The sequence below is a fragment of the Chiroxiphia lanceolata genome, chromosome 12 (genome assembly GCF_009829145.1).
Source record: "Chiroxiphia lanceolata isolate bChiLan1 chromosome 12, bChiLan1.pri, whole genome shotgun sequence".
Taxonomy (NCBI): Eukaryota; Metazoa; Chordata; class Aves; order Passeriformes; family Pipridae; genus Chiroxiphia; species Chiroxiphia lanceolata.
Window position 1 is genome coordinate 17,405,043 of NC_045648.1, and position 12,745 is coordinate 17,417,787.

The window sequence follows — 12,745 nt, forward strand, 5'->3', positions numbered from 1 at the left end:
CTCTGCGCTTGCTCCTCTTAAGGACACCCACTGCTAACAGCAAAAGTCACCCTGCCTGCCTGCCTGCCCTGCAGCATTCCCAGAAGGATGAGGAATCCCAGCCATGCTGCGCTCAGACATGGCACAAAGATGCAGCGGGGACTGTGGGAAGTACTTTGGAGCCTGAGCTCAACCCTTATTAGCCATCAGAGAAGCTACTAGGACCTGCAGCCAGGAAAAATCCGGGCAGATGGCATTGCAGCCAGGCATGCATCAAGTGTGCCAGGGCTCTGCTCCCCCCCAACACCCCACATCCTCAGCCCTGGCTCTGCCCTGCAGGAAAATGTCTCAATTCCCAAAGCTCCGAGGAGCAGATGCTGTGGCAGAGCTGGTTTTCATGGGTGATTTCTCTCTCTCTCTCCCTCTCCTTCCTTTCCTCTCCCTGATGCTCTCCCAATCCCTGAGCCTCGCCATCTCCGCATCCCTGATGCGGAGCTGCCAGCTGTGGGCTTACCAATACATTTACTGTTAGTAAATCCCAGGAGATCCCTATTGCAGGCCAGGAGGTGTCCCCTTCCTGCCCCCAATGCCTTCCCAGGGAGTGGCAGTGTCCCTGCCCCAGGCTGGCCCTTTGCCTGGCCCTTTGCCTGGCCCTGTCACCTGCCTGTCCCCTCCCACCCCACTGGCCGGGGGATCATTGCACAGTGGAAAGACACGCCGAGTATTGACTTGCAGTCAAATCTTATCGGCCTATGCAGGCCCCTGGATTGGTTTCACTTGGAGCAGGGCTTGAAAAAATACATAAATAAATCAATCGATCCCATGCCTGTGGAGGTGATGGCAGGATGTGGCCATCACCACCCGTCCAGGATGAATCTCACATCCCTGTGGTCCCCAAAGCAGCTTTCTCTGTGTACCACTGCCTAAATGGTGGTGGATATGGGACACCCCCTGATCCAATCACTGGATTGGGGTCTGGTGGGGGGGTCTGCAGGCAGTGGGATGGGATCTATGAGCAGTGTGCTGGAACACCCCAGGGGATGCAGAGCATCTTTTCCCACACTCCCTAAGGCCCCTTGGGCACAGAGACGGAAACTGAGGCAGGGCAGGCAATCCTCCCAGGCCCACCCCCAGCACCAAATCCAGGCTTTGAGCATCCCCAAGTCCTCTCTGGTGCTCTGCAGTAGTGAGCATGCCTATTCCCTGTGCTTCCACCATGGATCCCTCGCTCCTACGAGACAAAACAATGGCATTTCCCCCCATTTCCACTTGGCAACTCTTTATGGCATCCTTGCAGATGGCACTTAGTTCCTTTCTCAGGCAGGCAGGGATGGATTAAAGCCCTCAGGGAAATTGCTGCCTTCAAAAGGTGCTAAACCCCTGGGAAAATAATGGGGGAATATTTCAGTGACTGAGAAATCCCTCAAGGTAATTATCCAGGTAACCTGGGAGGGTTACATGGACGCCGAGGCCTGACAGCTCCAGGGCTCTGGCCAAGCCAGATGAAACCCTGGTGCTCACTGAACTATCCAGCCCTTCCTGCCTGGCCCAGAACCATCTCCTGCCTCCCATGGCCCATTTTCCATGGCCTTGTGGCACCTTCCCCACCATCGGGCGATGGAAGCAGCAGCAGCTTCTCCTCCACGCCCTCTGACTGCTGCTTACTGAACTCTGCCTGTTGCAGCCTCCAAAACAGAGGCAGGTGAGGTGCAATCACAGAAAGGCTTCAGGAGGGCACACTCCCCCCAAGGCCAAGGCTGCATCACATTAATGACAGTCTTATTTTTCCTCTGCAGCGCTTAAAATGTAAATGAAATTCATTATTAGCAACTCCACTGCTAATTACCATCTGAAGCCATTCATTAGCCTGTCAGCTTATTTGCTGGAGGACAACAGAGCGAATGGGTTATTCCAAGTGATGGAATAGCTGAAATGAGCTCAGTGGGGTGGGAGAGGAAAAGCAGGGAGAGGGGGACAAAGGCACAGACAACTCCAGCCATGGGGGATCAGGGAAAACAGCTGGGAAAGAGGATGGGGAGTCCTTTCAAATGGAAAAGAGGCAAATAGGAAAGGTAGGAATGGTGAAAAAAAAATAGGAGTAAAGGAATTACATCCTGAATATTGTCCATCTGTCCTTCCTGAGCAGCCACACTGGTCACTCTGGGACCCGAGGAGTGGTTTCTTCCTTCCTTTCCCCATTACAGTTTCTCTCTGAGCATCCTGTATCCCAGTGCCATCCCAACCCCATCCTAGGAGGGGTCCAAATCTCTGCAGCATCCTCTTGCCTGGTCTCAACCCCATAGGAAGTGTGAGCTTGGAAGGGCCATTTGGAAGAGGAGCCAAGAAGAGAGCTGGTGGTGGCAGGGATGAAGAGGGCTGCAGGAGACAGCACAGAGACTAGCCAAACCTGGAAAAGTGGGAAAAAACCCCCAGAAACATATTCCTAATGGAGATCAGGGCAGCTGGAGAGGAACAGTAACCCGAGACCCTGTCCTCCACCTGCCCTCTCTATATTTTCTTTCATCCAACGTGGCCGTGCACAGGAGCAGGACGGAAAGTGGAAGCATCTGATACAAGGAAAGTCTCAGTGCCACCGTCCATCTCTGCGTCATATCTGCCCAGCTCAGGTCTCAGCCTCTCATCACGTTGCACTCAGCAGCAGCCTGATGCCAGAGCTGATTGCAACCCCGGGAAAGGGGGTACAGATGGACCCCCGAGATGTCACAGTTACAGGGATTCCCTGCCCCAATCCTAACCAGCATCCTGGAGCTGCTGTTTCACAGGAGCAGCTCCCCGAGGGTGCATCCCAGTCTTCCCAGGGTGCAGGGGCTGTCTCAAGATGCTAGAAGAACCTTTGGAGCATCCTAGGGTGGCACCAGCTCCCTGCTAACTGAGCCCTTATCCCTATAGTAAGCAGAAAATTACAGAGCTCAAGATAATTCTCATTTTAAGAGGCAGACAGTAAAAGAAAAGGGAAAAATCCCTTTTATAAGACAAATCCCTTTGCAGAGCTTCAGCATGATGAGCAGAGAAATGTCATAAGGACCCTGAGAGCAATAATAAACATGAATGGTCTGCACCAGCTGCACCGGGGACTCCCACCCACATCCTGTCTGTGGCACAGGAACTCTGTTTAAGCTCAGCCCAGGAATCTCAGTCCTAGTCTGAGCTGTGCTGGGGCTGGTTTCTGGGTCAGCTGCAGCTGGTCTGCTGGACTCTGATCCACAGACTGACCCTAGACTGGACCTGTGGATTGCCTTCAGTGGCTTGAGTTCAGTGGCTTTGAACCTGTTTATTTGCTGAGAATTTGCTGCTTGATCCAGACTCTTGGTTGGATCCTTCCCATCCTGCCCTGCTCAGGTAGTGTGGGATGAGCAGGGAGGCTCTTCCCCTGCCCCTCTGTTATCCCCTTGGCTCCCCAGGCATTCCCTGTGAGTGAGGGGAGCACACATCTGTTTGAATCCTGAATACCCCTGCTTGGAAAACCTGTGGGCAGACAGGAATGTGGTGATGCTGAGGGCTGAGTAGCTGAGTAGCTCTGCAACTGAACATTCCCAAAGCCTCAATGGGATGGAAAAGCACTGGGTGGCCTGAGGCAGCAGAGAAACAGGGAGGGGGGGGAGAATTTAGGTGAGAGAAAGCTCAAGAAACAAGAAATAAGGGACAAGAAAAAAGCCCCAAATCCCCAGGGTGCTCAGCCAGGGTGGCTCTGCAAGGTTTGGAGCACCGCTGTAGGTCTCACATGTGGGCAAGTAGTGGTGCTTGGCAAGAGTGGGGATCTACGACCCCATCCCCTTCTCCCTTTCCTTCCTTGCTGCCAGGCAGAGGATAGAGCTGATGCATGGGGGTCCCCACTCTCTGCAGGGAACAGCTCAGGGTCCAAGACCCAGAAGGAGGTCAGAGTGGACAGCTGGGCCCCCTGCTACAGGGTCATCTGTGGCACACTTGTTTTCCGGCTTCCCTCCATTTTACCATCTGTGAAGCAGGCATTTTCCCTGTTTCTGCCAGATTTCCTTCCCTGCATGTCCACAGCAAAGGTGTTCCCCTGCTGAGGGCGTTTGGCGACCAGGGCTCCCTGGTGTAAAGAGATTTTGCCGCTTCCTTGCCCTGCTCTTCACATCTTCCTGTAGTGGGATGTTGTCTTTGTTGCCCCTCTGTGACTCTCGAGGTTGGACCCTGGGAAGGGAGGACAATTTAGTTGTCAAATAAAGCCATTTTCATGCCACTGCACTGATATTCTCACAAGCTCTGAGGCAGGAGGTCCAAGTGGTGTGCACAGAGCTCCGTGTGAGGACTAGGGACAATGGACACTGCCTGTGGAGTCCTCAGGCTGATTTGGGATTTATATCCTCTTTAGGAGTTTTTGATCCCTGTCCTAGTCCACCTGCGAATCAATCCAGTCCCTTCCCCTGCCCTCTGCATCCCGACCTTGACACTGCCAGCAAAAGCAATCAGCATATCCACTGCCCCTCATGCAATGAAGCCAATAATCAATTACTGCTCCCAGAGTGAAGCACAGGATGTGAAGCAGGGCGTGGACACGAGGTGACCCGAATCTGTCCCTGCCAGTGGGACCTGCTGGCTTTCCATTGCCTCCTGGGTACAGGGAGCCTGCGTACCCTGCCAGGGGCTGTCCCCCAGAGCCCTTGCCCCACAGAGGCTGGTCTTCTACCCACATGGAGCTTGCCATGCACCGAGTAGGGGTCAGTGCACCCCTGCCCCATAGAGCCCCCACTCCTATAGAGCCCGCACTCCTATAGAGCCCCCACTCCTATAGAGCCCCCACTCCTATAGAGCCCGCACTCCTATAGAGCCCCCACTCCTATAGAGCCCACACTCCTATAGAGCCTGCACTCCTACAGAGTCTCCACTCCTATAGAGCCCCCACTCCTATAGAGTCCCCACTCCTATAGAGTCCCCACTCCTACAGAGCCCCCATTCCTATACAGCCCGCACTCCTATAGAGCCCCCACTCCTATAGAGCCCCCACTCCTATAGAGCCCCCACTCCTATAGAGCCCGCACTTCTACAGAGCCCCCACTCCTATAGAGCCCCCACTCCTACAGTTCCCACTCCTATAGAGCCCGCACTTCTACAGAGCTCCCACTCCTACAGAGCCCCCCACGAGGCCCCGCCCCTTCCCCTTGGCCCCGCCCCTCCGGCCGGCGGCATCAGGACCCTGGACAGCGTCGGCGGGTGCTCTCGCGAGATATCCGCGCTGCCCATAGACCGGGCGGTGGCGGCGCTGCAGTCTCGCGAGAGCGCGGTCGCTGCGGCAGGAGCAGCACCGGGCGGGCGGGCGGCCGCCGCCACCCGCCGGGGACCGGAGGGGCCGGGTCACGGCGCGGGGTGAGTGCCGGGGCCGTGCAGAGGGGGGGATGCCTCGGGGGGAGGGCGCTGGATTTCCCCCCCGAGCGGGATGACCGCCCTTTGCACCGACGCCCCGCTCTGCACCCCTCTTGGAGGAGGATGCGCGGCGTGGGGGCATCCACGGTGACCCCGCACACGCGTGAGTGCAGCGGGAGCCGAGCGGGGGGCGAGCCGCCCTTCTCGCCGAGCCAGGCCGCGGCTGGCAGCCTGCGCCCGGCTCTGAGGTGGGGGCGCGTAGAGCACGCAGCGCTTCACGCCTGGCAATTCACGGCGAAGCCCAGCCCTGCCTGCCCTCCCCAAACCCACGCCACGCACCAGAGGGGTTTCTCCTCCGTGCCATCACCCATGTGATGAGCGCTCCCATTTTTCAACCCCTCCACCATATTTCAACCCCATCCCCCCACCCCTCAATTACATCCCCACAATTTTGAAAAAAAAAAAAATAACCCACCCAATTTATTCAGAATCTGGGTGTTTTCTCCCCACGGCGGCGCAGGTGTCGGGCCGGGGGGGGGGCGCGTCCGGTCGTGTGTCCCGGCACACGTGGGTGGGGGCGGCCGGGGGGACGTCACCGCGCCCGAGGAGCTCGTATTTATAGCACCGGCGGGATGGAATCATCCGGGGGCTACCGGCGGATGTTGGGAGAGATGGCGAGCCGCGGGGGTTTGCTGTGCCTGGCCTGTGTCTTTGGCCCTGGGGGATGCTTGGAGGGTGGGAGAAGACCCCTGGAGAGAGCCCCTAAATCCTCCGGGGAGCCCCAGGCACCAGGACCCCGCGTCTTGGGAAGTGTGTTGGCTTCTGCCAGCTCTGCCCGGATAGCTGAGAGAGGGCAAAACTTGCAGGCAGGTGGGGATACGCCATCTTCACGCTTCTATTTAAAACCTCAGCTCTTAATTTTTACTGTAATTCGCCTTAATTTTCACTTCTGGGTCAGAGCTGAATGATCTGGGATGGTCGAACTACATGAGTAATCATTAAGCCAGGCACTCAAGTGATTCATTAGTGACAATCGCCACTGATTTATTTTTTTTTTCCAGCTGATTTTCCCTGCTCTGATTTCCCTGCTCCCTTTTCAGACTGGTTTTTGACTTTGGCTTGCAGAGATGGGAGCTACAAGGCAGCTAGACAGTTCCCTGTGCTGGAATTTAGCAAAAATAATAATTTTTAAAAAAAAAAATCAGTTTGGGGCCAGGTAATGAACTTGGGGGTTTCAAGCTGCCTACAGCTGCCTCCTTTCCCTGCCGTCCCACCTGGCCCTCTCCTGGATGTAGGTCACTCGGGAGTGAGAGGCCCCACATCACTGGATCCTCTCGTAATCTTCTGCCTTAAATGGTGTGTAAGCCTCAGCCAGAGGAGCTGGGATTTATCCCCCTGCCAACCAGGTGGCAGCCTGGATGTGTGATAGTCTAGAGTGTCACAGAAATGAAGCAAACTGTGCTGTCCTTGAGTTGTTTTGGAGCAGGGGGGAAAGTGAAGGCTCTCAGGGAGGTTCCTGACCACTTCAATCACCTCTTCTCTCATTCTCCTCCAGCTTTGCTAAAGCTCACACGTTGTTCCCAAGTACTTTTCCTGAGGAGCAGAGGCTGAGTGTGTGCCAGCATGGCAGGTATGTGGGCGGGCTCTGAAACCCATCAGGGGCTTTACTGGCCATGTTACCCTATTAGTCCCAGTGGGGTGGTGGGTGCCCACGCTTGCAGGATCCACATGGCCAGCGAGGGCTGAATTTGATCCTTTTTGGTGGGTTGGTGGTGGTTTCCCTGGGAAATCCTTAATTCCTGTGTGAAACGCGTCAATTCTTAGGGCTAATTAGGAAGCCTCTCGGTTTTTGTTCGGCTCTGGGCTGTGCCCGACAGTGATGAAACTTTTCATTGCAGAAAAAGTGAACAACTTCCCTCCCCTGCCCAAGTTCATCCCCCTGAAGCCATGTTTCTACCAGGACTTCGATGCAGAGATCCCGCCACAGCATCGGACCATGGCCAAGCGACTTTACTACCTCTGGATGTGTGAGTCACTGCGTGGGAATGGTTTGAGTGGGATTTGTTTGTCTCTCCAAAGGCTGCTCCTCTTGGAGCCGCCAGCTGAAAGAGCAGGGCAAGGTCAGGGGAACCCCCTCCAGGCCTCAGTGCTTCCTGTTAAAATCCAGGAATGGGACATGGGCTGCAGCACCCCATGGATCTCAGCCCTTCTGACCTCCAGGATGGAGGTGCAAAGCTGGCTCAGTGTCTGAGGGCCACCAGTGGTGATGTTGACATCTCACTGCAAGGAGGAGACAGCTCAGACTGGAGGGCTGGTGTGCCTGCTCCCCAAAATGTGGGAGCCTGAGGCTTCCTGGAGCTTGCCTGTTCCTCTTGCATGCCTGTGTGTGCCGTGCTGTGCTAACAGAGCTGTCACCAGCTTCCAGCTCTTCAAACTATCCTGGATCTCTCTTCCTCACCAACCCTGTGCAGGGAACAGAGCCAGAGGGACAGATCACATAGATGGAAGCATATGTGTGCAGCTTGGGGCAAGCTGGCATCAGCATTTAATTTCTTTACAGAAGAAGTTCCCTTATCAGTTTTAGAAGTTTAGTTTCCTTATGAGGTGTTTTCTCTGAACTTTGGAAGCATGAGTGCCCAGGGAGTGCCTTGTGCTTTGGAGGCAGGTTATGAAGAGCTGAGCTGGCACCAGAGAGGTCAGGGTGTTCCTGCTTTTGGCACAGCACCAGGCTGGCACCCCCAGGACTGTGTCCCATCAGGAATGTGACCCTGGGGTAACTTCATCATGTGAGGAGGGTTGGTGTAGCTTGTCTTAGTGAAAAAAAGCTGTGCTTCCCTGGGGAAGCTGTCTCAGAGATGTTCAGTTCCCTCCCCATCCCAATCTGGCTGTTCTTCCTCTTACTGTAACAGAGCTTGGTTCTTGCTCCACAGCACAAGCACCAGCTCTTGAAGCCAGTCACTGTCCCTTGGTTTCTGCCTCCAGAGCTCCTCTCTGGGTCATTTTCTCCCCAATACCTCCTCAGATACCTAGGATAGAGCGGCAGGAAGGTCCTTTTGGCGTTCTTTAGGGCAGCCCAGGCAGCTGAGCTCCTTTCCTTGCCAGCTGCAGCTCTCAGGCAGGCGATGGTGGGAGGGTTTTCATTCTCGTCAAAATAATGAATCATTCTCCGAACTCGGAGGCGTCAGAATGCAGCTGAGCATTCTCTGCTTTGTCCTGTGTCTGCTGATCTGGGATTCATAGTCGGAGCCCTTGTGTGGCCTGACCCCAAGCAGGGGTGGGTGAGGGAAATGTGTCGCCCCCTGAACTGGTGAGGTGGGGCCAGGAGTTCAGTGATACTTGGGGAACTCCTACACAAGCTCCTTCAGCAAAACTGTATCTGGAGTAAGGAAAAAAAAAAGCTTCATTTTGATTCCTCCAGTTTCCTTCCATTAGTGGAAACATGTTCTGGCTTTATGGCAGTGGGAGAATGTGGCTCTTCCTAATCCTCAGAGCCTTGGACCTGCTTAAGGAATTACAACTCCGAGTAATATATTGATTTTCCTCCTACTCTTCAGCTGAGGTTTGACCCTCTTTGGCTCAGCCAGCCTGGGAATGTGCTCCCAGCTTAATTTAAGGGAAATCCGGCTAGGGCAGGACTCCGAGGCCACATCCCTGGGGTCAGGGTCTCTCATATCTCACTGCCATCCTTGTGTCCGTGCTACTCTGCTCTGTGTGTGTGTGTTTGCAGTGAACAGCATCACCTTGGCAGTGAATCTCGTGGGCTGCCTCGCGTGGCTCATTGGAGGCGGCGGAGCTGTAAATTTTGGACTGGCAATTCTCTGGCTCATTCTCTTTACGCCCTGCTCCTATGTCTGCTGGTTTAGACCTATTTACAAAGCTTTCAAGTAAGTGGTCGCACCTGAGCCTGGCTTCTTTTTGCCTTGTTTTCCTTCCTAAACCATCACTGTTTAGCCCGGGGCGTTGCCTAAATTACTAGGGGAATTTCCTTCTGTCCAGCCTTTTTAGCTTTACTTTCTAACCTTCAAAACAAGGGTGTTTGGGATTTCCCGAGGGCCAAACCCCCAACCATGTGATGTAAGAGCACCCTCCATGTGCCTCTGTGCACCAGCAGGGGAGACTGGTGAGGATGCAGTTGGGGTGCAACTCTCCCTCTCTCTCATCCTTGAGGCTTCTTTCATATTTTTCCACAAGTCCTCAAGGTGTTTATATGGGTTATCCATGCTGCTGAGGTTGATTCCCAAATCTAGAAGTCTGGGGATGTACTTATTCCCCATGTGGGGTGGTGTAAGCCAAGAACTGTGTCCCAGCATGGATGTCATCAAGCTCAATGTGCAGAGCTGGCCGAGCCATGGAGAGGGTCTGGTGCCCCTGTGGCTTTTCCCAGGTGCCCCTTCACCACCTTCAGCCTCTTGCAGTTTTTCTTTTGCCTTTAATTTTGCTTCTCACCACCCTCCTGCTAAATCACAGCCGAGTCTGAGACATAGGAGCATCTCCTCGAAGCACAGCAGGGATGGAGGTGCAGGGAGTGACCGAGCCCTCTCTTGCAGGACAGACAGTTCCTTCAGCTTCATGGCCTTCTTCTTCACTTTCATGGCCCAGCTGGTGATCAGCATTATCCAGGCGGTGGGAATCCCTGGATGGGGGGTCTGGTAAGGAAAATGCTTCTCTGTTGGGTGCAAGGGTGGTCACCATGGTGTTTTAACATCCCCAGTGCTTGATGTTTTAACATCCTCGGAGCTTCTTGCCTTGGGGAGGATGGTCTGAGGAGCTGGGAAGGATGCTGGCAGTTTGGGAAAGCGGGTTGTTTTCATCTCCTTGCAGTGGCTGGATTGCAGCGATTTCCTTCTTTGGGACCAATGTGGGGTCAGCCGTGGTGATGCTGATCCCCACTGTGCTCTTCACGGCCATGGCAGTCTTCTCCTTCATCGCTCTCACCATGGTATGGCAGGAGAAATGGGTGTGACACGTTGCTCTGGGGGGGGCCCTCGCTGCCCCCCTGGTTGCTCAGCGCCCGCTGCAGGCACTCAACCCCTCTGGATTTTCCCTCCAGGTGCACAAGTTTTATCGGGGGAGCGGCGGCAGCTTCAGCAAGGCGCAGGAGGAGTGGACCACGGGGGCATGGAAGAACCCCCACGTACAGCAGGCGGCCCAGAACGCGGCCATGGGGGCGGCGCAGGGCGCGATGATGCAGCACGAGACGCAGTACTCGGCCACCCCCAACTACACCTACTCCAACGAGATGTGAGCAGCAGGACTCTGTCCTCAGGAGGAAGAGCTGGGGCGGGGGGGGAAGAGAGGAGGAAGAAGGCTGAGCGAGTTTCTGCAGCTGTTTCAGAAAGTTGGAGTGTACCATAGTGGTGGTTCTTTTCCCGTCTTTGTAATGAGATCCTTTGGGATTTTTTTTCTTTCCTTTTTTTTTTTTTTTCTTTCTTGTTTTGAGCTCTTATTTTCTCCTTTCTTTTTCATTCTGAAGAGGCTGTGAGTTGACCTGCAGGGCTCTTGTTGTGCGTGGTAGTCAGTGTCTGTTCACGTCTTTTTTTTTTTCCCTGTGGAATAGTGTACAGTGGTGGTTTTTTAATTACTGTGGTGATAGGTGTACGTTAGAACCTCATCAGCCAAAAGCCCCCCACACACCCCCAAAAAGGGAAAAACAGCAACCAGCACCCATCTTCCCTCTTGGAATAAGCCCTGAACCACAGGTTTCTGACATGTGTGAGTTTTCTCTTTCAGTTGGTAGCGTCCAGCCACTTGCCATTGTTTCAGCAAGGGCAAACAGTCCTGGGAATTCTCCTTTTTCTTTTTGCTTTTTAACTAGCAGGTGGCTGGTTGATTTAGCATTAAAAAAAAAAAAGGGGGGGGGGGGATGAGAAACCCTCAATCCTGCTGTTGATATGCTGGAAGCCAAGAGATTCCTAATCTACACCCTGGCTCAGGATCTACAACTTCTCTCAGTGTGTGGTGTTGTAAGTGAGTAGTTTACACACTTTGACATGGAGGACCTGTGTGTGTATGTGTGTGTTTGTGTGTGTGAGTGTTGGGGAGCAAGGACAGGTTTTCCCTGCGGGATACAACTGTCCCATTCTGGATTCTGCATCCTGAGTCTGTTTTTTTTTTTAAAAGGCTTCTGTTTTGAAAAGCAGTTGTAAAAAGCAGCAGAGCGTTCCTCAGAGGACCTACTCTTGGGCAAGGCTGCAGGTCAAATCTTGCCACCCCAAATCCAAGAAGTCTCCCTGATGACAGAAATAGCCAGGCCAAGATTTGTCCCTCCTAGCTTTGGAGGCATATGCTAATTAAAGGCTCTTTAGGAAACCTCCAGGCTGGCAGGAAGGATTCCCACTTACTTGTGCTCCTAAAAAGTGTGGTGAGATGTGGCCATGTGTTTTCTTGGTGCAGAAATCCCTGCCAGCCCTGAATCCTGCCCAGTTGGGGGATGGTGGGCATTAAATAATGATCCTGCACCTTAGCAAGAGGCAGCTGAGCTCAGACTAACACCTCTTGGGGAGAGTGACTAGCACACCCTGGAAAAGACTGTGAGTGGGATCATAAATGGGATGGATGCTGCGGGGCAGGAGTCAGGAAAGCTACTTCTCAGAGATGCTTTTCAACTCTAAATGCACTTTAAATATGCCAATTTTTTTTCCCAAGTCCTTGAAAAGCAGTCCAAACAGAATCCAATCCAGCCCCTTCCTTAGCTCCAGTATCTCCTGCCTTGCACAGGGAAGGAGCTTGGTGTGCCACCAGCCAGGGCTATATGAGTCCCCAGCCCCTCACCCATCCCCTCCAGACTCCCAGTGATGCTTGGATGTGACCCCTACCCCTGAGAATCACCCCAAAAAGGACCTTCTCTTCTCCAGCAAAGCACACCAAGACTAGTTTCCTTTTTAAGATACCACTTCAGTCATTATGCAGTAGGCAGTCATCTCTTGACCAGACTAAAATGCAGCTATTGATAAAATGCCTGTCTGTGCGTGTGTGTGTATATATTTATGTATAAAATGTCAGGAGAAAAGTAATCCTTTGCTGAGCCTATTATGTTTAATCAGGTTTAAATATTGTGCAATCCATTTCTAGCTCGCCTAAAACTTTCTCTGCCAAACCATGTGCTCTGTCATCCGTGTCTGAGAAATGATGGATTAAGTGACTTCACCTTTTGCATTGACAATAAGATGCATCAATAATAACTGTAACGAGCTGTAACTAACAGACATTGCTTCAGCACCTACCCCTCCTCTCCGGTGTGTCTCCTGAGTGTGTGAGCGCTGAAATGTGCCCCTGTGACACCAGCCGGGTTGGAAACTCTACCCTCTGTTCTCACCTTGATTATTTTTAAGCTGTCCCTGCTTAAGGTGGGGCTGATGTGGCAGTGATCAAAGCGGGGTGCTCCTGAAGCCCACAGGGTGGGACAAATGGGGTGTTCCTG

General features: G+C 53.5%; 1 protein-coding gene across 1 annotated transcript; it reads left to right on the forward strand.

Annotated features, from left to right (window-relative positions):
- Nucleotides 1-5,214: 5,214 nt before the first annotated feature.
- On the forward strand, nt 5,215-12,547 carry SCAMP5 (secretory carrier membrane protein 5). Its single transcript, XM_032699734.1, has 7 exons — nt 5,215-5,328; nt 6,881-6,955; nt 7,224-7,352; nt 9,053-9,209; nt 9,873-9,974; nt 10,147-10,264; nt 10,376-12,547. The coding sequence occupies exons 2-7, from the start codon at nt 6,949-6,951 to the stop codon at nt 10,568-10,570; spliced, it is 708 nt and encodes a 235-aa protein (XP_032555625.1). The 5' UTR covers nt 5,215-5,328; nt 6,881-6,948; the 3' UTR covers nt 10,571-12,547.
- Nucleotides 12,548-12,745: the final 198 nt, after the last annotated feature.